This window comes from Engystomops pustulosus, chromosome 5 (genome assembly GCF_040894005.1).
Source record: "Engystomops pustulosus chromosome 5, aEngPut4.maternal, whole genome shotgun sequence".
Lineage (NCBI taxonomy): Eukaryota > Metazoa > Chordata > Amphibia > Anura > Leptodactylidae > Engystomops > Engystomops pustulosus.
Window position 1 is genome coordinate 26704012 of NC_092415.1, and position 21781 is coordinate 26725792.

A 21781-nucleotide genomic window follows, 5' to 3' on the forward strand; every position below is an offset into this window, starting at 1 on the left:
CTATATGGGCCACGTGCTGGGGTGTGACGTCACCATGATGACGTCATCACACCTCCGTGACGGCACATTAGTAATGTACACCGGTAACTTTCTTATTTTTCTCTTTTATTCATATTTTTATTTGACATTCACACTGTATGACTCGGCCTCTGTCTTTATGAAGAGACATGTGGAGGTCCAGGGTGGTCTATTAGACAATGAATGCTATGTGTCCCCTCTGTCCACTGCAGGGCGGCGGGCACGAGCACCCCACCCTCCGCCGCTGCGCGCCACCGCGGCCTACAGGGAGGGAGCGGGCGGTGATTATGCCACCCAGTCAGAGCGTTGCCATAGCAGCGCTTGACGTCACTCCCCCCCAGCCCCTGCTCAGCGATTGGAGGAAACCCCGTGGATCGGTTAGAGCTTTGAGCGCTCGGAAGAGACCGGACTCTCCCAGCAGCGGCAGCAGCAGCCTGAGAGACGCGCATTCACCTCAGCCCGGCGACCCGACCACCGCCCGCTGCAGCAGCTCCCCCTCTCTGACACAGGTAGTGTGGTCCGCGCGGTGCAGGATGTGCGGGACTGGGCGAGGGGAAGAGCCGGGGCGGGGGGAGGCCCGGGTAATGGCGGAGAGGAAGCATTGTTCACAGCGCAGGGAGGGGGCTGAGGCCGCGCAGGGCTCCCTCTCATTGTACATCACATAGGGCTGGGCTCTCCTCTCCCGGCATGCCTCGCTCTGCCTGCCAGGGGTCTGCTGGGACTTGTAGTCCTTCTCATTAGAAGCCATTGTTAGCCCTTTTCTATACATCCTATAGGACCCTTCCCCCCCCCTATGTGGAGCCTGGGTCTGATCCCCTCTCCCCAGTCATAGATTTGGTTGCAGAATTTTCTCTTTGTATACATATTTTTGCCCTCCCTGGAGGGTATTGTGTGATTTTATTTTATTTTTTTGGATGACTTTGTGAGGGTATTGTGTGATCTGGGGCTATATAGGGGGCTATAGGTGGTCCTCCTCCATTCATTAGTATCACGTGTCTAGATCTATAGGTTGCATGGTTGTTGCATGCACCTCCCCCCCCTTTCATGTTGCATTGATGCAGTTTTTTGTTGCAGACATTGCAGCACAGGTGAGGCCGCCCCCTCCCCCGCCTCCTCCGCCGCCGCCATGTCCCCGGGGGAGGAAGGGAGGTGTCTCCTGTGCCATCATCCTCTCTGCTGGGTCAGTGGTAGAACAGACAAGGTGACAGTGGCCATCTTCCTAGGAAAGGTTTTCGGAACATCCCCTCCCTCCCCCTCCTCACAAAGGAATCCTGTGCGATGCAGCGCATCCAGGGGCTCCTGGCATCCTGCATGGTGGTTAGATGCTATAATGAGGGCACCGGGCCCCATCGACTTGCAGGGATTAAGGTCACGGTGACCTCAGTAGACGTGTAATAGACCTATGCAGCGTCTCGTGCTCGTTGGGGGGGCGTCTTGCCGCGTGCTTGACTCAGATTACGTTATTTTATAATGTTTTAGATCATTCGCTAAATGTGGACCATGCCCTTAGTGACCGGAGGAGAATAGGCTTTCCCAGACCTGCGTCGCACCTCCCCCACACATTCCAGATACTTGGGGTGGAAAGGGAGGTGTTGGTGTGGGTAATGCCTTGCAGGTTTCTTATTCATTTGAAGCCACCGGAGTGAGATAAGGGGGTGGGGGGCAGGGGGGGTTGTGACCACTACCTAGTGTGACTCCTTATCAGGGAAGGGTTGGGGGGGAGGAGGACATTATTGATTGTACCTGCTATAGTGTGATCCCTTACCAGAGGGGGTGGGGGTATGGATTGTGGATGCTATAGTGTCATCCTTTACTGGTGGATGGGGAGAATATGGATTGTGACCGCTACATAGTCTGATCCCTTATCAGGAAAGGATGGGGGGGGGGGGTGAGTATGGATTGTGCCTGCTATGATCCCTTACCCGAAAAAGGATGTCGGGGTAAGGATTGTGACCGCTCCCTAGTGTGATCCCTTACCAGAGAAGGATATGGTGGGTGGTTGGGTTGTGACTACAGTAGGGGGATCCCTCACCTGAGGATAAGGGGGGAGGGTGGTCACTGTAGTGTAATCCTTTACTAGTGAAGTGTATGATGGTATGGATTGTGACTGCTTTAGTGTTATCCCTTACTAGAGACTTATAGGGCAGTATAGATTGTAGCCACTAAAATGTAATCCTTTACTGGTGAAGTATAGAGGATTGTGGACGCTATAGTGTAGTCCTGTACTGGAGACATATATAGCACCGTATGGATTATGGGTGCTATAGTGCAGCACTTTACTGGTGATGTATATTATAGTATGGATTGTAACAGCTATAGTGTAACCCTTTACTGAAGTATAGTGCAGCATGGATTATGTGCGCTATAGTGTAATCCTTTACTGGAGACATATAGGGCCATAAAGATGGTGAGCACTATAGTGTAATCCTTTACTGGAGACATATAAGGCCATAAAGATGGTGAGCACTATAGTGTAATCCTTTACTGGAGACATATAAGGCCATAACGATGGTGAGCACTATAGTGTAATCCTTTACTGGAGACATATAAGGCCCTATAGATAGTGGGCACTATAGTGTAATCCTTTACTGGAGACATATAGGGCCGTATAGATAGTGGGCACTATAGTGTAATCCTTTACTGGAGACATATAGGGCCGTATAGATAGTGGGCACTATAGTGTAATCCTTTACTAGGGACGTATAGGGCCGTATAGATAGTGGGCACTATAGTGTAATCCTTTACTGGAGACGTATAGGGCCGTATAGATAGTGGGCACTATAGTGTAATCCTTTACTGGAGACGTATAGGGCCGTATAGATAGTGGGCACTATAGTGTAATCCTTTACTGGAGACGTATAGGGCCGTATAGATAGTGGGCACTATAGTGTAATCCTTTACTGGAGACGTATAGGGCCGTATAGATAGTGGGCACTATAGTGTAATCCTTTACTGGAGACGTATAGGGCCGTATAGATAGTGGGCACTATAGTGTAATCCTTTACTGGAGACGTATAGGGCCGTATAGATAGTGGGCACTATAGTGTAATCCTTTACTGGAGACGTATAGGGCCGTATAGATAGTGGGCACTATAGTGTAATCCTTTACTGGAGACGTATAGGGCCGTATAGATAGTGGGCACTATAGTGTAATCCTTTACTGGAGACGTATAGGGCCGTATAGATAGTGGGCACTATAGTGTAATCCTTTACTGGAGACGTATAGGGCCGTATAGATAGTGGGCACTATAGTGTAATCCTTTACTGGAGACGTATAGGGCCGTATAGATAGTGGGCACTATAGTGTAATCCTTTACTGGAGACGTATAGGGCCGTATAGATAGTGGGCACTATAGTGTAATCCTTTACTGGAGACGTATAGGGCCGTATAGATAGTGGGCACTATAGTGTAATCCTTTACTGGAGACGTATAGGGCCGTATAGATAGTGGGCACTATAGTGTAATCCTTTACTGGAGACGTATAGGGCCGTATAGATAGTGGGCACTATAGTGTAATCCTTTACTGGAGACGTATAGGGCCGTATAGATAGTGGGCACTATAGTGTAATCCTTTACTGGAGACGTATAGGGCCGTATAGATAGTGGGCACTATAGTGTAATCCTTTACTGGAGACGTATAGGGCCGTATAGATAGTGGGCACTATAGTGTAATCCTTTACTGGAGACGTATAGGGCCGTATAGATAGTGGGCACTATAGTGTAATCCTTTACTGGAGACGTATAGGGCCGTATAGATAGTGGGCACTATAGTGTAATCCTTTACTGGAGACGTATAGGGCCGTATAGATAGTGGGCACTATAGTGTAATCCTTTACTGGAGACGTATAGGGCCGTATAGATAGTGGGCACTATAGTGTAATCCTTTACTGGAGACGTATAGGGCCGTATAGATAGTGGGCACTATAGTGTAATCCTTTACTGGAGACGTATAGGGCCGTATAGATAGTGGGCACTATAGTGTAATCCTTTACTGGAGACGTATAGGGCCGTATAGATAGTGGGCACTATAGTGTAATCCTTTACTGGAGACGTATAGGGCCGTATAGATAGTGGGCACTATAGTGTAATCCTTTACTGGAGACGTATAGGGCCGTATAGATAGTGGGCACTATAGTGTAATCCTTTACTGGAGACGTATAGGGCCGTATAGATAGTGGGCACTATAGTGTAATCCTTTACTGGAGACGTATAGGGCCGTATAGATAGTGGGCACTATAGTGTAATCCTTTACTGGAGACGTATAGGGCCGTATAGATAGTGGGCACTATAGTGTAATCCTTTACTGGAGACGTATAGGGCCGTATAGATAGTGGGCACTATAGTGTAATCCTTTACTGGAGACGTATAGGGCCGTATAGATAGTGGGCACTATAGTGTAATCCTTTACTGGAGACGTATAGGGCCGTATAGATAGTGGGCACTATAGTGTAATCCTTTACTGGAGACGTATAGGGCCGTATAGATAGTGGGCACTATAGTGTAATCCTTTACTGGAGACGTATAGGGCCGTATAGATAGTGGGCACTATAGTGTAATCCTTTACTGGAGACGTATAGGGCCGTATAGATAGTGGGCACTATAGTGTAATCCTTTACTGGAGACGTATAGGGCCGTATAGATAGTGGGCACTATAGTGTAATCCTTTACTGGAGACGTATAGGGCCGTATAGATAGTGGGCACTATAGTGTAATCCTTTACTGGAGACGTATAGGGCCGTATAGATAGTGGGCACTATAGTGTAATCCTTTACTGGAGACGTATAGGGCCGTATAGATAGTGGGCACTATAGTGTAATCCTTTACTGGAGACGTATAGGGCCGTATAGATAGTGGGCACTATAGTGTAATCCTTTACTGGAGAAGGCTGGGGAAAGTATGGATCGGGACCACTATAATCTGGTCCCTTACAAGGGGATAGGGGGTTAAGGATTGTGACCCTTGCATAGTCTGACAAGGACGGGGAGAGTATGGATTGTGACTGTTACCTTCCTGGTGGTGGCCATGCATGTCTTTCTTTCCCACGAGAGGATGTAAATGTAAGTGTATCCAGATGGCTGAGCGCACGTTACTGTAGACACCAGCACCTTGTATAACCCGGTGGATGGTGTCTCCAAGTGTCTATCTGGGCTTTGTAGTTCCACAGACGCACGTGGCGAGATCGCTAATCACCGCGGATTACGGTAGCAATGATGCAATGGCGGGTGGAGCATGATCTTGGGATAAACCTTTTGATGCTTCTACGATTAGTTGGGTGCTATAAAATCATAGGGCGTCTAGGTCTGCTGTGTAATGGTGTGCACCCAGACACAGTACAAACAGGTAACACAGGCCGATCGGGGTGGGGTCCTGCTGATCCTTATCAGACTGCTGCTACCCTGCCCCCACCTCATGGGTGCCTCAGTGACCGGGAGAGACCTCGCTTCCTCTGGATTGCATTCAGCTACTCCCCGTATTTGGGATCCCTCTAGGCATTGTATAGTTAAATTCCAGCATACCACCAGATCACTGGGGCCCGGTGTCTCCCATGGGGCGTGGTGAATGTCATTTCTTTTTTTCCTCCTCTTTTCCTGTTCCTACTTGTATAACACCTTGCGGCAGCTGGATAGCATGGCACCCGCACGGGGCTGGTGATTCAGTGGATTGGCTAGCCTCTGACCTCTGCCCAGCAGGATATAGATGTTATATGCCCCTGGATTAGGAATAGGGGAGGGGATCTGAGGATACATTGAGGATTGTAAACCCAGGTCTGTATTCTGGCGGCTCCGTTCATCATGACGGAGGGGGTAACATGCGTGATAATGACATGTAGGCTGCGACATGTCGTGATTAACCCTTACATTGCCGGTAGTGAAGGGTGGGGATTGGGAATCCTGATGGCTGCAGAATATGTAATGTGAAAATACAGGATTATATGGAGATGATCCTCTGCATTGCTTGCACTGGTCAGCAGTGGGTTGATCTGAGCTTAGATCTTGCAGCATATCCCCTCTAATTATGATGTACACTATGAGATGTCATCCCCTTTCCTTATACGAGGTCTTGAGTAATGGCTGTCAGCGGCGATGTACCAGCATTAGTCTTTACAGCAGATGTCTACTCTGCTTCATGGTGAAGGTTCAGAATGACCTCCTATAGCAGTGTTGGCGAACCTATGGCACGGGTGCCAGAGGTGGCACTCTGAGCCCTCTCAGTGGGCACTCAGGCTGTTGCCCCAGCTTAGAATTCACCAAACAGGACTTGATGGATCCTCCTGCAGGCACAGGTAGCCCTGGACGTGAACCACCCTGGGTCTATCTGAGACTGCAGGAAGAGAAAGTGTGGACAGGGTCAGATTATCATTGGAGCCACTGAAGCTCCTGCTCTTGGCCCCACAATTCTTCCTGTTCAGTTGGTTGTCAAGGGAAGTTCCAATAGCAATCTGAATTTTCCAACCTTCTGTCAACGATATTGGTGTCCTCCGGACCGTTGAAATCTGTATATAGCTGTATAGCATGGAGCAAGAAGATTTTAATAATGTAATGCTAGAATTGCTGTGTTGGCACTTTGCAATAAATAAGTGCGGTCGGGTTTGCATTTTGGGCACTCTGTCCCTAAAAGGTTCGCCATCACTGTCCTATAGCAAATACTTGTATTTCCTACGTTATACCTATTCTGGGTGTATTTCTCTCTTTGTCTCTTATGGATCCTATGTTGCTCCTACTAGAAATTTTGGAATAGGTTTAAATCTGGTGGGGGAGAGTCTGGGTAACCATGGTGCTGGCCCCGAAGGGACGCACCCCTTTGTCGAAGGGAATGGGGACTCCCGTTTGTCAATTCCTTCTTCAGGAGGAATTACATCAGAATTGTAAGAAAAGATGCTGAATTATTATGTAGGGAAATTGAGATCTTCTTTAAGGTTAGCCTTAGACATTTTATGTATTTAGGGAAATCTCTAGCGCTTGTTAATATCTGGAAGTTGGAGGTTACCTGAGTCGTCCTCATAGACTGTGAGCTCTTGTGTGCAGTGCCCTGATGTCACTTGGCTATGTCCATTCTATTGGATCTAGATGTGTATCCAATCTGGGGTTCATGAGACTCCCTTGTACTTGTAATCAGCTGGACCCTAAGTGATTAGACTGTTATCCCCGATCCCCTTTGCCGCAAGTGAACCTTGACCTCTGCCAAGACCTAGGGTCTTCCCATAAACCTGCATGCTCACATCTGCCAGGAATGAACGTTTACAGACTCGTCGCCATGGAGTAAAGGATTTAGGATGATGATTACGGTCCCTGTTCTCCTCCAGGCAGCAGACTCTGTGTGAGGCCTGATCAGTAGTGTGTGACATATGGGGATGTGTAATGCATAGCGTATGTGCTGACCCGTCACTCGGGGGCAAGGTGCATCCTGGAGAACACATGTTCCCTTCCTAGAGGTCCTGCAGTTGTGCTATGTGAAAGCTTTAGGCCTGCTGGTAAGACCACGGCTGGGAATGTCACATCCTCCTGGTGCTAGACATGGACATGGGAAAAGACTACGGTCAAAGCTCGAAAGTGGAGGCATGGACCCCTTGTATCGTATATTATAACTGTCAGAGATAATATCCTGGTTTGTAATAGTAGCGGTGTTTTTTTTAACGCTTTTGTGCAGTGCTGTTGCCGCTTATGGGTTAAGGATGGTATTTTTCTATCCCTGTGACTGAACGTGCCATGTAATTACTTGGTGTGTGTTTAATAGTCGGTGTAATTTGGTTATCCGGATGTCGCTCTCCTACCATGGAAAGCAACTCCAAGCTGGAAGTGTGTCGCTTTATAAATTCTCGGTTGGGCATCCATTACCGCGGATGCTACGCTCTTTAGGTCTGGGCTGGACCAATGCCAGAAGCCACTTTAATGTTTGCATCTCTTGATGTGTCAATTTTTGGGAGGTATTTTTGTTCATGGAATAATAATTCCCGGACCGTCTTTCCTGATGTTGTGTGGTTTGCAGTTGCTCATTTTATTCCCCCAGGAGATTGGATAAAGTGGGTGCTGCCAGTCGGGTGGATGACATGTGATGCTGACTGTATCGTAGCATGGAGGGGGCAGCAAAGCTAGATGAAAAGGTGGTCCCAAAGTTATTTTAGCATGGAATGCCAAAAACTGGGGTAGTTGCAGACGATCGTGGTCGGCCCTTAAATCCTGATTCAAAGGCCATCCACGATGGGCTGGAACTATAGTTGTAGTGCAGGATTGTGGTGAGGACTCGGAGTATCATAGTGATATGAGAGGTAGGGATTCCCCTCCCCGGCATTGGTCGCTGTGTGATTTATGGACTGACCACACTCTTGTGTTTGAATCCTTACTGAAACGTGCTTGGAAACCTGAATGGCCCCACAAGAGAAAAGGTAGTGTCTTGATTGCCCAGGATCAGGGCCTTATCTAATAAATCCATAGGGTGTGAGGGGGGCTTATATAAAATAACCAGGAGGGGACTGTTATGGATGAAAAACTAGGGAATATTGTAGGGAACAGGAGACTGTTTTAGTTTCTGAATTTTGAATGCTGCCACAGAGTTTCACTGCAAAGGGGCCCACTGAGGCTGTCGCCCAGGGGCCTACTGAAACATGGAGCCGAGTCTGTCAAGCATGACCTTCAGGAAGCCTAATGACATGATGCAGGATCGAAACAAAACAAGTCTATCTTTTCCAGATGGAACAGATATACTGGTTTGGTTTTAATCCTGCATCATATCATAAGGCCTCTTGTAGGTCATGCTTATTGTCAAGGGGGCGGCCTTACAAGGCAGCTAAAAGGCGTGGGCTTCTTTATCCCATCCTGGAAAACTTATTTGCATATATTCCCAGAATCCCCCAGTGGAGTGTCCATGGCTATAAGTCTCAACACGCCGGCCTTAATTGGCAAAGTCTCTGTAAGGAGAACTTTTAATTTCGACCCTTCTGATTCTCCATTTTGGGAAGGGGATTTAAAGCCGACCGGTACCCACCATCATGAAACACATTGCATAGTTTAATCGGTACTGCTCCACCAATATTGGAATTTTCAATGTTTCGCTTTGGTGTCTGAGATATCCAATATGGCCTCTACTGTGAGGTGGGCGGTACCGCCTAAGCCCGCCCAGTTGACTGAATTACCTAATTGCGTATTTAATGCCAAATCTAAGAGCCTAGGCTCCTCGGGAACAGTAGATGGCTCACTCCGTTCAGAAGAGTGGTGAGACCCCCCAATGGCACAAAGTCTTGGATTCTTAAGACTCAGCATTGCTGAGATATCATGTGAGTGTAGTAGTAGTAGTAGAGTAACATTACTCTACATCATATAGTTTGGAGTAATTGTTAAAATGTGACTTTCCTACATGGGGTGTCCATTATTAAGGACTTGGTATTAACAATGCAGGTTCCCAACACAACCCGCAGAGCTCCTAGGACCCTGCTGTAGTACATGCACATAAGTCGCATGAAAAAGCTGTGTTTCTAATTGTGCAGAAAGTATTAACTGCGTCTCCTCTGCTTCTTCCTAGAATCTTAAGCCATGGATAAAAGCGAGCTGGTACAGAAGGCCAAATTGGCTGAGCAGGCAGAGAGGTACGATGACATGGCCGCCTGCATGAAGAGAGTGACGGAACAAGGATGTGAACTGTCTAATGAGGAGAGGAATCTTCTGTCTGTCGCCTACAAAAATGTAGTAGGTGCCCGCCGGTCGTCCTGGAGGGTCATCTCCAGTATCGAGCAGAAGACAGAAGGCAGCGACAGAAAGCAGCAGATGGCTCGGGAATACCGGGAGAAGATCGAGACGGAGCTGAGAGAGATCTGTAATGATGTTCTGGTAAGTGGCCCCCCCCCAATTCTCTGCCTTTTCCTTTACATTTATGTATGGCTCCCTAATTTAAGATGTTTTGGAGACTTGCCATATGCTGATATGTTTTTACATAGCGATGACTAGTTCCATAAATCATGAGCTCCGAGATCTTAAGGCAAGACTACCATCAAAATCCTTAATGATAAATGAGGAACACTTACTCCTATATCCGAACACCGTGACTGTAGCAATATTCTTAATTTGTTATCCATGACCTCCTTCCTTCTAAAATCAGCTTTCAAAATTATGCTTATGAGCCCGGAGGGCTTTTGATGTGATACAGAAGTTCTTTGTGCTTCAGTGTATCAGCCTGTGAAGCCAGAGCACGTCTGCACTTCCTTTTAACTTGGCAGCAGTGAGCACACAGTGGGAGGGGTCGGTGCTGCTGCACAGTGTAACAGCCTGTGAATCTGCAGCACAAAGGGGCTCTAATAACGCCCAGAGCCAGAAGTGCTTTGGGGGACGTGGTTGTTACCAGGGCCCCTCCGGGCTGCAGTTTTAACAGGTTCACAATTTATGAGAGTGTCCTGCTGCTACTACACACACAAGAGTATAGCTCCAGAGAAAATACTGTCCACGCTTTGGGCTTTACATTTCATTCATTTTCATATCCACAATCCTTTCCTCGTACATGCTGTGCTGCAGCAAAAATATCTTCTTGATACATTCTGTATGGTCCTCACACACACTGGGGAATATCTGCGAGCCGTGTACACGCCCTCATTTTACTTTTAGGGATTTCCTTGGTTTGTTTTTCCTATTATGGGAGGGATGATCTTTGGATGATGGGACACAGATGTGCACTTTTCCTGCTCCGCATAAGGCTTTACAGGAAGGGTTTCCTGTGTTATTCTTCCTGGTTCCTCTTGTGGGAAAGATGCAGCACCAGATCCACCAGAGAGCGAGCGTCCTACGCTTTCAAGGCTGCGTGCTCATGCGAGAAGGGGGGGGGGGGGTCTGGTGATTCACTATGTTCCATGGCAGCATTAACGTGTGTCGTTCTGCTGATATAGTGTGCATAATGGCTTCTTTACACACATATGCCTGTCACCAAGTATAATCTGCATAAGATACCCCTGCACAAATGTAATGGGTTATTGCCCCCTTACCTAATAAAAGCTAACTGGCTCCTGGCCTCTCTAATGGATGGCGTGTCACATGACTGCTACAGCCAATCAGCAGTGTCATGCTATGTCACCCCAAAACTGCTGATTGGTTGCACATGGTTCAGAGAACAGAAGCTGTGGAGCTATAATGGTATTGAAATGCATTTCGTGCCCTACAAGTTTTTAAAAATCGACATGCCCTTTAATTTTAAAACGCCCAGTTAATAGTAGAATCTGCAATCTCCGTGGACTGGCGAGCGTTTCCTCATTCCATCTAGACCCAGGTGTAACTTCCCCTTCAGGCTGGCAGCATAGACAGGGATCTGCTGGTGGCAGCTTCACGTCCAGGTTTAGGTGCATGAGCTGCCACTGGTCGGGTGTGTGACCGTTTGATGCCGTGACAAGGATCTGATGTATTTGGCCTATATACTGCATCACCCATATGGCTAAATTTGGCTGATTTGTCAGCAGCAACCCTTGTGGGCAGTGCGTGGTTAATGAGTTTCAGAAACTGTGCCACACCTGTCCATGTGCTGTGCATCATATACGAGGTTCAACTAATTATATTAAGCTTCAATACCACTGCTAGTCTTTAGACAGGAGTGTCACTATTTCTCTGACTTGGGCAGACATGTTATTCATCACACGGCGCGTGACTGCTAGAGCTGATCATGACTCGGACAGTCATGTACTTAACCTTTTAAAAGTAAAATCTACCAACAAAATCCATCATGATAAACCAGTGACACTTAGGGCGCGTTCACACGTTGTGTTTTGACCTGCGTTTTCATTGCGTTTGAAACGCATATACAACAGCTGGGGAGAGGTGATTTGCCTAATTACATCACTGTTAACATTTCCGTTTACAAAACGCATCGTAAACGCGATGTTAACGCATGCGTTAACATTGCGTTTACAAACGTAAACGGTAATGTAATTAGGCAAATTACCTCACATCAGCTGTTGTATATGCGTTTCAAACGCAATGAAAACGCAACGTGTGAACGTGCCCTTACTCATAGATCCAGGCAGCGGTAATATTCGTATACAGGCGGTCCCCTACTTAAGAAAACCTGACTTAGAGACCCCTAGTTACAAACGGACCACTGGATATTAGTAATTTACTGTACTTTATCCTTAGACTACAATAATCAGCTGTAACAGTTCTCACAGGCGTCTGTAATGAAGCTTTAGTGTTAATCCTGGTTCTTATGAAAATCCAACATTTTTAAAATCCAATTGTCACAGAGACCCAAAAAAAAATTTGTCTGGGGTTACAAATATAAAATCTGCAGTTCCAACTTGCATACAAGTTCAACTTAAGAACAAGCCTCCAGAACCTTTCTTGTACGCAACCTGGAGACTGCCTGTATTTATTATACACGGGCTCCTTCTTCTTTCTAAGATCAACTTTTTAAAATTATGCCAATGAGCTCGAAGGGGTATGGGGGGGGGGGTGTAACCAGAGCCTATCCATGCTGTAGCTTCACAGACTGTTACACTGTGGCCATCGCAACCTCAACACTTCCCCCTCCTACTGCCTGATGTAATCTTGCATAGTGGGAGGTGGAAATGCTCCTGTGTAGGGACACGTTAATGGCCGTTAGAGGCTTTCTGGTTATTAGCATAATTTTAAAAGTTGATTTTAGAAGAAAATGGGCCATGGATAACAAATATAAGAAGATGATCACGGTGCCTGGATCTATGAGTAATGTCCCTGGTTTATCATGATGGATTTTGCTGGTAGATTTCCTTTATGGACCGTTCTTGGAATATCTGGTGGATGTTAATCTTCTATGGGAACTCTAAATGGATCGAGCAGGCTGGAAGAATGTCTGCTATATCTCTACCATTAGGAGGTGATTGCGCCCCCATACGCATAGGAGGGGCGGCTGATGTTGGCACTTTAGGATAAGGTGACCTTACCGGGAGGGGAGTGACATGACTTTATTTCCAATGTTCTCATTTCCGTGTTCAGGACCTGGTAATAAAAGGCTTTGGGTTGCTCTGAAATTGCAGGGTTGAGGCAGTGCACTCCTCAGAGAGTACAAAGTCTGTCCTGGCGGCGGGGTATGTGTCACTGGGTGTGTCGGGTGACATGTGAGTATTCCCGTTACCACAATACGGCCAACTCCTAAAGAAACCATAACTTCCTGACAAATATCCCTCCTAGCAACACAGGAGCAGTGTTCAGCCCCATGTTCTAGAGTTTCCACAGTCAGCTGTTCCTTCACATACTCTGCCCACCTATAAATACTTAAAGGGGCCGCCGGGCTTTGCAGCAGCTTTTCACCCCCTCCCACTTCCTCTCCCCCATTCACAGGCATGCTGGGTAGTGTTGTGGATAGGGAGAGGTAGGTAAGCAGCTGCCTGACATCTATTGAGAATAGAATCCGCCTTCCTTTGTTCTCACATAACTGCTTTCTAGGGAAAGTCATTCCCAGGACTGGATTCCTCTCTAGTATTGGCCAGATATGATGGAAAACCCTGGCCATTAACTGCTATTTTTTTTTTAATTTATTTCATTTGTTTGGAGCCTGTCCACACTGCGCTCCTGTAATCAGCCAGACATATACTCTCTTGTCCCATACATCCAACAAAAGCCTTTGATCGACTTCTCCCATAGGGTTCCTTTTGGGTTGGGTTATTTCTAGTATTAGACGGCAGGAATGGGGTTTCCCGTAACTCCTGCCTTTTTGGAGTCTGTCCACACTGCGCTCCTGTCATCAGCCAGACATGTACTCTAACATCACATACATCCAACGAAGGCCTGTGAGCGATGGCACACAAAGGTTCCCATCGGAACTTGGAATTAAAACACCAATCCAAGACACCTCAACCTATGGCTAATTTTGGTATTTGTATTAGGAGATAAAATATTAAGCAAGACCACGGAAGTGGTGCAGTAACATGGAATAGCGTATTGGATCCGTGCCGAATGCACCAAGATCCGTATGATTGCCCTCAATCACGGTATAGCAGAGCTGTAGGCACGATGTGGTCTCGGCCCCACTGACTAGGATAGGAAGACGAAAAGGGAAGCAAAGAAAGGAAACTTAGTGTATGGGTGAGGTCATCTCTCTCTATGGAACTGATTGTGCCTTTATTATGTTATAACTCAGCGACTCGTTGCATCAGGACCCCAGACCAGGCACTGAATTTGTATTAAATGAGCGTGCATAATAAGATGACTGGTAATGTAGGTGGTCAGGAGTGGTCTTAAAGGGCTGTTACATAATTCCCACCAATGGATGTCCAATACTGAGATTGAAGGTACCGCAGAGCTACAGTCACACTGATGTAAATGTTACTTTATCACATCATATGTAAAGATTGTCTTTGGGATTCCCAATCCCCCCTCCCCCCCCCCCCCCCCCCAAAAAAAAAAGCTGTATTTTGCAAGTTGCATGTGACGTTCCTTTGATGGTTTTGTGTTTTGCCTAAAATTTACCTTATGCAAACCGGCTAATCTTAGTCTTGAATGGAACCTGTCACCAGATTTTACCCCATTAAAATAGCAGTCCCCTCAGGTAGGGGACGAATTCCCTCTTTTATGTGAAATCTCAACCGTTAACCTATTTAAAAAAAAATATCTCCCCCAAGACTTGTCGGGTTTAAATTGGGTATTTAGATACAGACTTCAGTTCTGTAGCGCCAAGAAATGTGGTGCAGGAGGCATCCTAAGTGACGTTCCCCTTGCAGCCTCTAAACTTGACTCATCTCAAGTAAAATATGACTCTATCACATGTTTTTTTTTTTGTTTGTTTGTAATAGGAAACCAGGTGAGGTTTCAGTGTATGAAGGCCGTGTAGAAGGACATTTCATACCTTACCTGAGGGGGGGCTGGTAGCTTGTAAAATCTGGTTATGGACTAAGTTTTAGTCCTCGCGCATCTGGCCATCAATGGTGCGGCCTCCACCTCTGTCGTGTGCATGGGGCCTTAAAGGGATTTTTTAATGATGGAGGTATAGACCCTGCTGGTCCTTTTTATACACAATAAATGTCTTTCATGGGAAGCCCCTTTAAGCAGCCCAACATAAGGTGCACATAATTATGGAGCTGCTGCGAAACCCCATTCACAATTCAGACCCCTGGGGATTGTAGTGATGGAATATCCTGTTGATGTAATGGGAATAACCCATCACAAAACCTTGTACTGCTCCTCGGACTCCGCTAGGGCCATCAGGTTATGCTGCTACATGACGGCTGGATATGAAGCCCTGGCACTAAATTATGGCGTGCTCCCCCTAGTGGTAGACATGTGGAAGCTCCTAAGAGATCGCTTCATGTTATAAAAGACAGAAAAGAGTAAGTTCTGCATTAACCTTGTCTATGTAGTTCAGACATTTAAAGTATACATTAACCCTTCACACACCATGCTCGTCATCACTAACACATCTGGTGGAGATGAAAGACTTGAATGTTCTCAATGTATGACCTCTGTGGATTCTCCTTCCCGGTACTGGGGGGGGGGGATGTAGGGGTCCTCTGTGTGCCGTCTTTATAGACTTATCATTTGCTTTTACTTGTGTCTTGCAGAATCTCCTGGACAAGTACCTGGTTCCCAACGCATCACAAGCGGAAAGCAAAGTTTTCTACCTGAAAATGAAGGGAGACTATTTCCGTTACCTGGCCGAAGTAGCTAGCGGAGACGACAAAAAAAGTAATGGCTCCTTTTCTTTTTCTTTAAAGTGTGTGGAGGTGTATGGGTCACCACGTTGTATAAAGGGGGGATACTAACTTAAAAGGATAGCTTTACCACACACCCCTGCAGGCAGCATGTTATAGAGCAGAAGGAGCAGATTGTACATAGTGTCCTATCTGCAGGCAGCATGTTATAGAGCAGGAGGAGCTGAGCAGATTGTACATAGTGTCCTATCTGCAGGCAGCATGTTATAGAGCAGGAGGAGCTGGGCAGATTGTACAAAGTTTTCCGTCTGCTCTGCTCTAGAACCTACTTCTGTGTATCAGATTTAAAGTGAACCTGTCACCAGGAATGTCTTTTTTTTTTTTTTTTTTTTTTTTTTTTTTTTTTTTGCTGGTGACGGGTTCCAGTAGCCTATGCCATGCTGATTTTATTAAATACCTTTGTCATTCTGAATCATTTCAATATTTGTAAACATTTTGTAAAACATTATTTCACGTTACCTCGCGCTACAAGCTGACAAAGGTATTTTTAAGGTCAGCAAAGGCTATTGGAACCTGTCACCAGCTAAAAATGACATTCCTGGTGACAGATTTGCTTGAAAAGGTCTGACTCCACTTCATGACCTGTGCAGTTGTGTGGACCTCATACAAGCTCACCCTGTTATGCCTAATGGAGAATAGGGAGCCTCTCTGTATAAGGGTCTTCCATGCTTGAGGGCTTATGATTTCCTTGTATGACATGATTGATCATTCTCCTTGCTATTAGATTAAAGAAAAAGACGGATGTCTATGATATTTTTACAATACAAATAACAATTTTATTTAATTACAAAAGACAAAAGTATTTTTAAAAACATTTAAAAAGCACAATTCTGTGCTGCATTCTCCTTGCCGTGCTCCCTTTGTCAGGTCTGGACGGAGTCTAGATGGTGACATCTGGATCAGACCTATTGAAGCTTTTGCACCATCTAAAATAAAGCTATGATGGTACAACCCTGATTAATACACACTCCTTCCTACTTGTGAATGGTTCTAATCTGATACAGCGGTGATGTACGGGTCATAGGGTCCTGTTCCTTTTAAGTGTTGCCCACGCTTTCTAGGTCTTGGTGTCAGGAAGTCCCCTGTGCGTATATATGTTGTATCCTCTTTGCACAATTACTCACAGGAAGTAAGTTTTCCTGCCGTCTTCCTCTTTGAGGCTGTCTAATGTATTGTCTGTATATGTATATATATATATATGTGTGTGTATATATGTATATATATAATACACGCTTAGCTTCACCAAACAACGTTTGGGCTTCTGGCGACAGTCACAATAACCACAGGGGGTGATCCAGTGATAAGTCATACCATCGCTATTTATCCATAGAGCCTCTGGGACCCCCAACTGATGGCTTAAATTAAATAACACGCAACCCCTCACCCCCCCATTGCAAGATTTCGGCCTTTAAAGGAAATCTACTATCAAAATCCATCATGATAAACCAGGGAGACTTAAACAGTCCCGGTGCCTGGATCTATGAGTAAGTCTCCCTGGTTTATCATGATGGATTTTGATGGTAGATTTTCTTTAAGGATTTAAAGGGAACCTCTCAGATTTTTTTTTTTTTTTTTAATCAAACTTCTTTTAATGATTTTATAGCATAAACAATTACAAACAATATCTTTGCATTACATTCCTGTAGAAGTCATGTAGACTTCATAGGGCAATATGTGTAAAATCGGCCAAGCATGGCCTACATTGTCCCACAAATCTGAAGTACAACAAGAAATATCTTCCAAAGCATGGATCATTAAACTAGCAAAATGCAATGACAAACAGAATATCCCCACCCCCACCAGAGTCAGCTCCCAAGGGTAGGGCGAACCTCTCAGATTTTACCTCTTTAAACTACAATAAATTTCCAACTTTTATTAAACCTTGCTTTAAAATAAAAGTCATGTGAAAATGAGCAGAGAGTCGTCATATTTCACCTGAGATGAGTCCCTTGTAGAGGTTGGAGGAGGAGTATGTTCTGTAGCTCACAGAACCAAAAGCCCGATGTAATATTAAAGATAGGAATCTCAGCTATCGGATTGCACCATGTTTCTTTGTGCTATAGAAAAGTAGATGGGTGTCTGAAGTGTCTTACAGCCCTTAAACTTGACTCATCTCTGGCAAATATGTCTTTGCTCATTTTCACATTACTGAGGAGATTTTTTTATATCTATAGGTAAATAATTTAAAACAAACATGAATTCTAGAAAGGCCATTTCATTCCCTACCTTAAATGGGATAAAATCTGGTGTCCCTTTTTAAGTCTCTCAAAGGCGTCTTGTTTGTAACCGCTTATTGGTGACTGGCGCTACTGATCCCATTGGCTTGGAAGTTATTACAACACATAAATTGTGAATTGCTGAAATATTCACTGGCCTCAAGGTCTACACAGATGTGACTGCTGAGTCCAGTGATTGCGCACAATGTCTTCATCACTTTGGGTCAGATTGGTTTGTAAGTGTCGGATAGGATTGGGACTTTGTATTTTCTCCCTATTTTAATACACAGTTAGCCCTTTTCTGGAACATAAGAAATGTGATTCGTCAATGTGATGGTTTGTAGCGCGGTGTCCAGGGTGTAACCGGCCGCTCTTCTCTTCCAGCGATCGTGGAGCAGTCCCAGCAGGCGTATCAGGATGCCTTCGACATCAGCAAAATGGAGATGCAACCAACGCATCCCATCAGACTCGGACTGGCCCTGAACTTCTCCGTGTTCTTCTATGAGATCCTAAACTCCCCAGAAAAAGCTTGTTCTCTGGCGAAAACGGTAAGCGAATTCGGAGGATCCTCCTGCCGCGTTGTTGTGGTTATCACGTCGGAGCGCTGACGTCTCTTCTCTCATTTCAGGCTTTCGATGAAGCTATTGCTGAGCTCGACACCCTGAGTGAAGAATCATATAAAGATAGCACATTAATAATGCAATTACTCCGAGACAACTTGACAGTAAGTGTTTTATAGGAATCTTTTGTCGGATCCCCTCCTCCCCTTATCTCTGTCTTTAGGCACCTCCAGTACTGATCTCTTTAGTGTAGGACAGGGGGAAAGCGGCCTGTAATGAGGAAGGGGCAACCACATGACGGCCCACACGTTCCCTATTCTTCACAGCTCAGGGACAATGGAGAGAGAGTCATGCACAGCCGTGTATATTAATAGCTCAGCCCCAGGCTCTGCTCTACTACAAGTTATATATGGAGAAATGGAAGCTAACTTAGACTGTCTCTTAAAATATCACCATAATATAGGCACAATATACTTGAAGGGTTTGTCTTGGCAATGGGAATGATGTAATGATGGGTCAGTTATTTAATTAGAGGTCATGGTGCAGGGAGAAGGAGATAAACTGTGACATCATTACTACTCACAATAGATGATGTCACAGCTCCCTGTACAATTCCCTGTATATAGATAACACTGACCCATCATTACATCACTACTGACAATAGATGATGTCACAGCTTATCTCCTCCCCCTCCCTGTACAATGACCTCTATATAGATAACACTGACCCATCATTACATCACCACTGACAATAGATGATGTCACAGCTTATCCCCTCCCCCACCCTGTACAATTACCTCTATATAGATAACACTGACCCATCATTACATCACTACTGACAATAGATGATGTCACAGCTTATCTCCTCCTCCTCCCTGTACAATGACCTCTATATAGATAACACTGACCCATCATTACATCACTACTGACAATAGATGATGTCACAGCTTATCTCCTCCCCCTCCCTGTACAATGACCTCTATATAGATAACACTGACCCATCATTACATCACTACTGACAATAGATGTCACAGCTTATCCCCTCCCCCACCCTGTACAATGACCTCTATATAGATAACACTGACCCATCATTACATCACTACTGACAATAGATGATGTCACAGCTTATCCCCTCCCCCACCCTGTACAATGACCTCTATATAGATAACACTGACCCATCATTACATCACTACTGACAATAGATGATGTCACAGCTTATCTCCTTATATAGATAACACCACTGACACGTTGCCTAATTATGGAATATACTAGCATTTGCTAAATTAGACGATCAGGACAGGTGACCTCTTTAAGGGGGTTTTCCAGTGGGATTGGGGCCCATGTTTAGTCTTTTACTACCATAAATGTTACGCCTTTTCGGATAATAACCTGAATCCTCTCTCCTCTCCTTTCAGTTGTGGACATCAGACACTCAAGGGGATGAAGCTGAACAAGGGGAATGCGGCGGAGAGAATTAATCAGCCTTCCTTTTTCGTCTGCCTCATTCTAAATACGGAAAAAAAAAAGAAAAAAATTGACACAATAGACCATTGTCATCCTTACTGTCCCACAAATAGGTTTATTTTTTTTTTTGTTTACAATTATAAAAAAAAATTTATGTTACTTCTATTTGGATTTCTATATTTCCCATGTGGTTTTGTGTTTAATAGGGAGTAGGGCCAGTTAACATTTTGGGGCTTTTTTTTTTTTTTTTTTTTTTAATTTTCTTTCCCCGCCTCACAAGGTGACCAATATGAGGAATACAACATTTTTTTTTTTTTTTTTTATACATGTTTTAAATGTTTTGGCCACGTACTTTTCAGGTACATTGCGGGCTACCCTAGGGCCCACGAATTTCCCCCGCCCCCCCTATATTCAAGCATCGTGAACTGCTTGTTTATCGGTCCGTGTTACGGCAAGTGAAAGAGGGTGTTTGGTTCGACTTGAAATTTCTTTAGCACATTGCTAGAGGGCAGCGCATTAGTCCGCAATCAGACTTCACTTTCCGTGCCTAACATTATTAGCATATGGTCCCTGCGATAGCCGATCAAAATCCTGAGCGAAAAAAAGACGGTTCACATTCCATTCACCTTCCGTTTAGCTATAACTTTTTTGTTTTGTTTTTTTTGGGGGGGGGGGTTTGTCGCTATTTTCCATTTTATTTGTATTTAAAATAGTTTCAACAACGACCGAAGATCAAAAAAAAAAAAACCACACACACAGAAGAGAGAAGTACTTGACACGTTAAAGGACGTACAGGCTTGGTATTCCATAATTTCACTATATATCAAGCACAGCAGAAGAATAAAAAAAAAACATATATTTAACTTTTAGTTTTATTTTTGTTTTTGATACTTGCCTAACATGCATGTGGCTGTAAAGAAAAAAAAAAAAAATTACAATACAAAAAAAAATAGTTACCAGGGGGAATAACTCGAGATGATGGCTAGCTTTGTTTAATGTCTTATGGAAAAAAAAAAAAATTTTCATGAACAATCCAAGCATAATTGTTAAAGAACATGTGTAATAAGTTGATGTAAGTGGAATAAAAGTTTTATGAATGGACTTTTCAACTACTTAAGATGTGGTTATATATAGTGATTTTATTTGGGTCTTGGCTTGTTCTCAGGTTAGATCTATGATCCTCTGGTATGTCAGAAGTATTATTGCCTCTGTTTCCCCACCTGGTGCAGTGCAAAGCCTCCTGTCAGCGCCGGCCTGGTATACAGCGGCTCCAGCTATGATCACGTGTTCACAGCATGAACCCACTGTAGCCTAATGCTGGACAAACGCAGAGAAGGGTGCTGAGAAGAGGCTCTGGACTTTAGGAAAAGACAGACAGAAATTAGTTAGTTCCAGGCATCCCCATCCATCCCGTCCTATCTTTTCCCTGTTTACGGAATGGTATGGTGCCGCACGTGTGCAGCACCGTATCGCTCCATGTGCCTATTGCCGTTTTGCGGTCGTACATGTGTCCCTCCAACGGTCATGTGAATACAGCCTTGGTGTACATTCATACATCTGTATGCCCTCCCAGCCGCAGCCCGGTGGGCATACCGCTGTGCGCTGGAGAGGAGGTGGTGGTGATCCTTCTCCATAGAAAACAGCGCAGACATGGAGGCACACACTGGGAAAGATAGAACGTGCTCGATCTTTTCCCCGTGTACGGCGCGGATTGGTGCCATATGTGTGAATATATGCTCATGGAGCAGATATTAAAAAAAAATGCAATGAGGCAGCACTCCGGTAAGTATAAAGGTGATCTTTATTCACCCATGGCAAAATAAGGTGCAATGTTTCAGCTCATCCATAGATGCTTGATAATGGCTCTATGGATG

General features: G+C 45.1%; 1 protein-coding gene across 1 annotated transcript; it reads left to right on the forward strand.

Annotated features, from left to right (window-relative positions):
* The first annotated feature begins 350 nt into the window (after positions 1-350).
* Positions 351-21019, forward strand: YWHAZ (tyrosine 3-monooxygenase/tryptophan 5-monooxygenase activation protein zeta). The gene is made up of 6 exons (XM_072151422.1): positions 351-527; positions 9536-9840; positions 15519-15642; positions 18269-18432; positions 18513-18608; positions 19859-21019. The coding sequence occupies exons 2-6, from the start codon at positions 9547-9549 to the stop codon at positions 19919-19921; spliced, it is 741 nt and encodes a 246-aa protein (XP_072007523.1). The 5' UTR covers positions 351-527; positions 9536-9546; the 3' UTR covers positions 19922-21019.
* The last annotated feature ends 762 nt before the right edge of the window (positions 21020-21781 follow it).

What these genes read in the sequence shown, in the direction of transcription:
- YWHAZ (XM_072151422.1), top strand. Translation starts at nt 9,547, where the DNA reads ATGGATAAAAGCGAGCTGGTACAGAAGGCCAAATTGGCTGAGCAGGCA. An exon ending in AGATCTGTAATGATGTTCTG is followed by an intron (nt 9,841 to 15,518) that starts GTAAGTGGCCCC and finishes TGTGTCTTGCAG; the next exon opens with AATCTCCTGGACAAGTACCT. An exon ending in TAGCGGAGACGACAAAAAAA is followed by an intron (nt 15,643 to 18,268) that starts GTAATGGCTCCT and finishes CTTCTCTTCCAG; the next exon opens with CGATCGTGGAGCAGTCCCAG.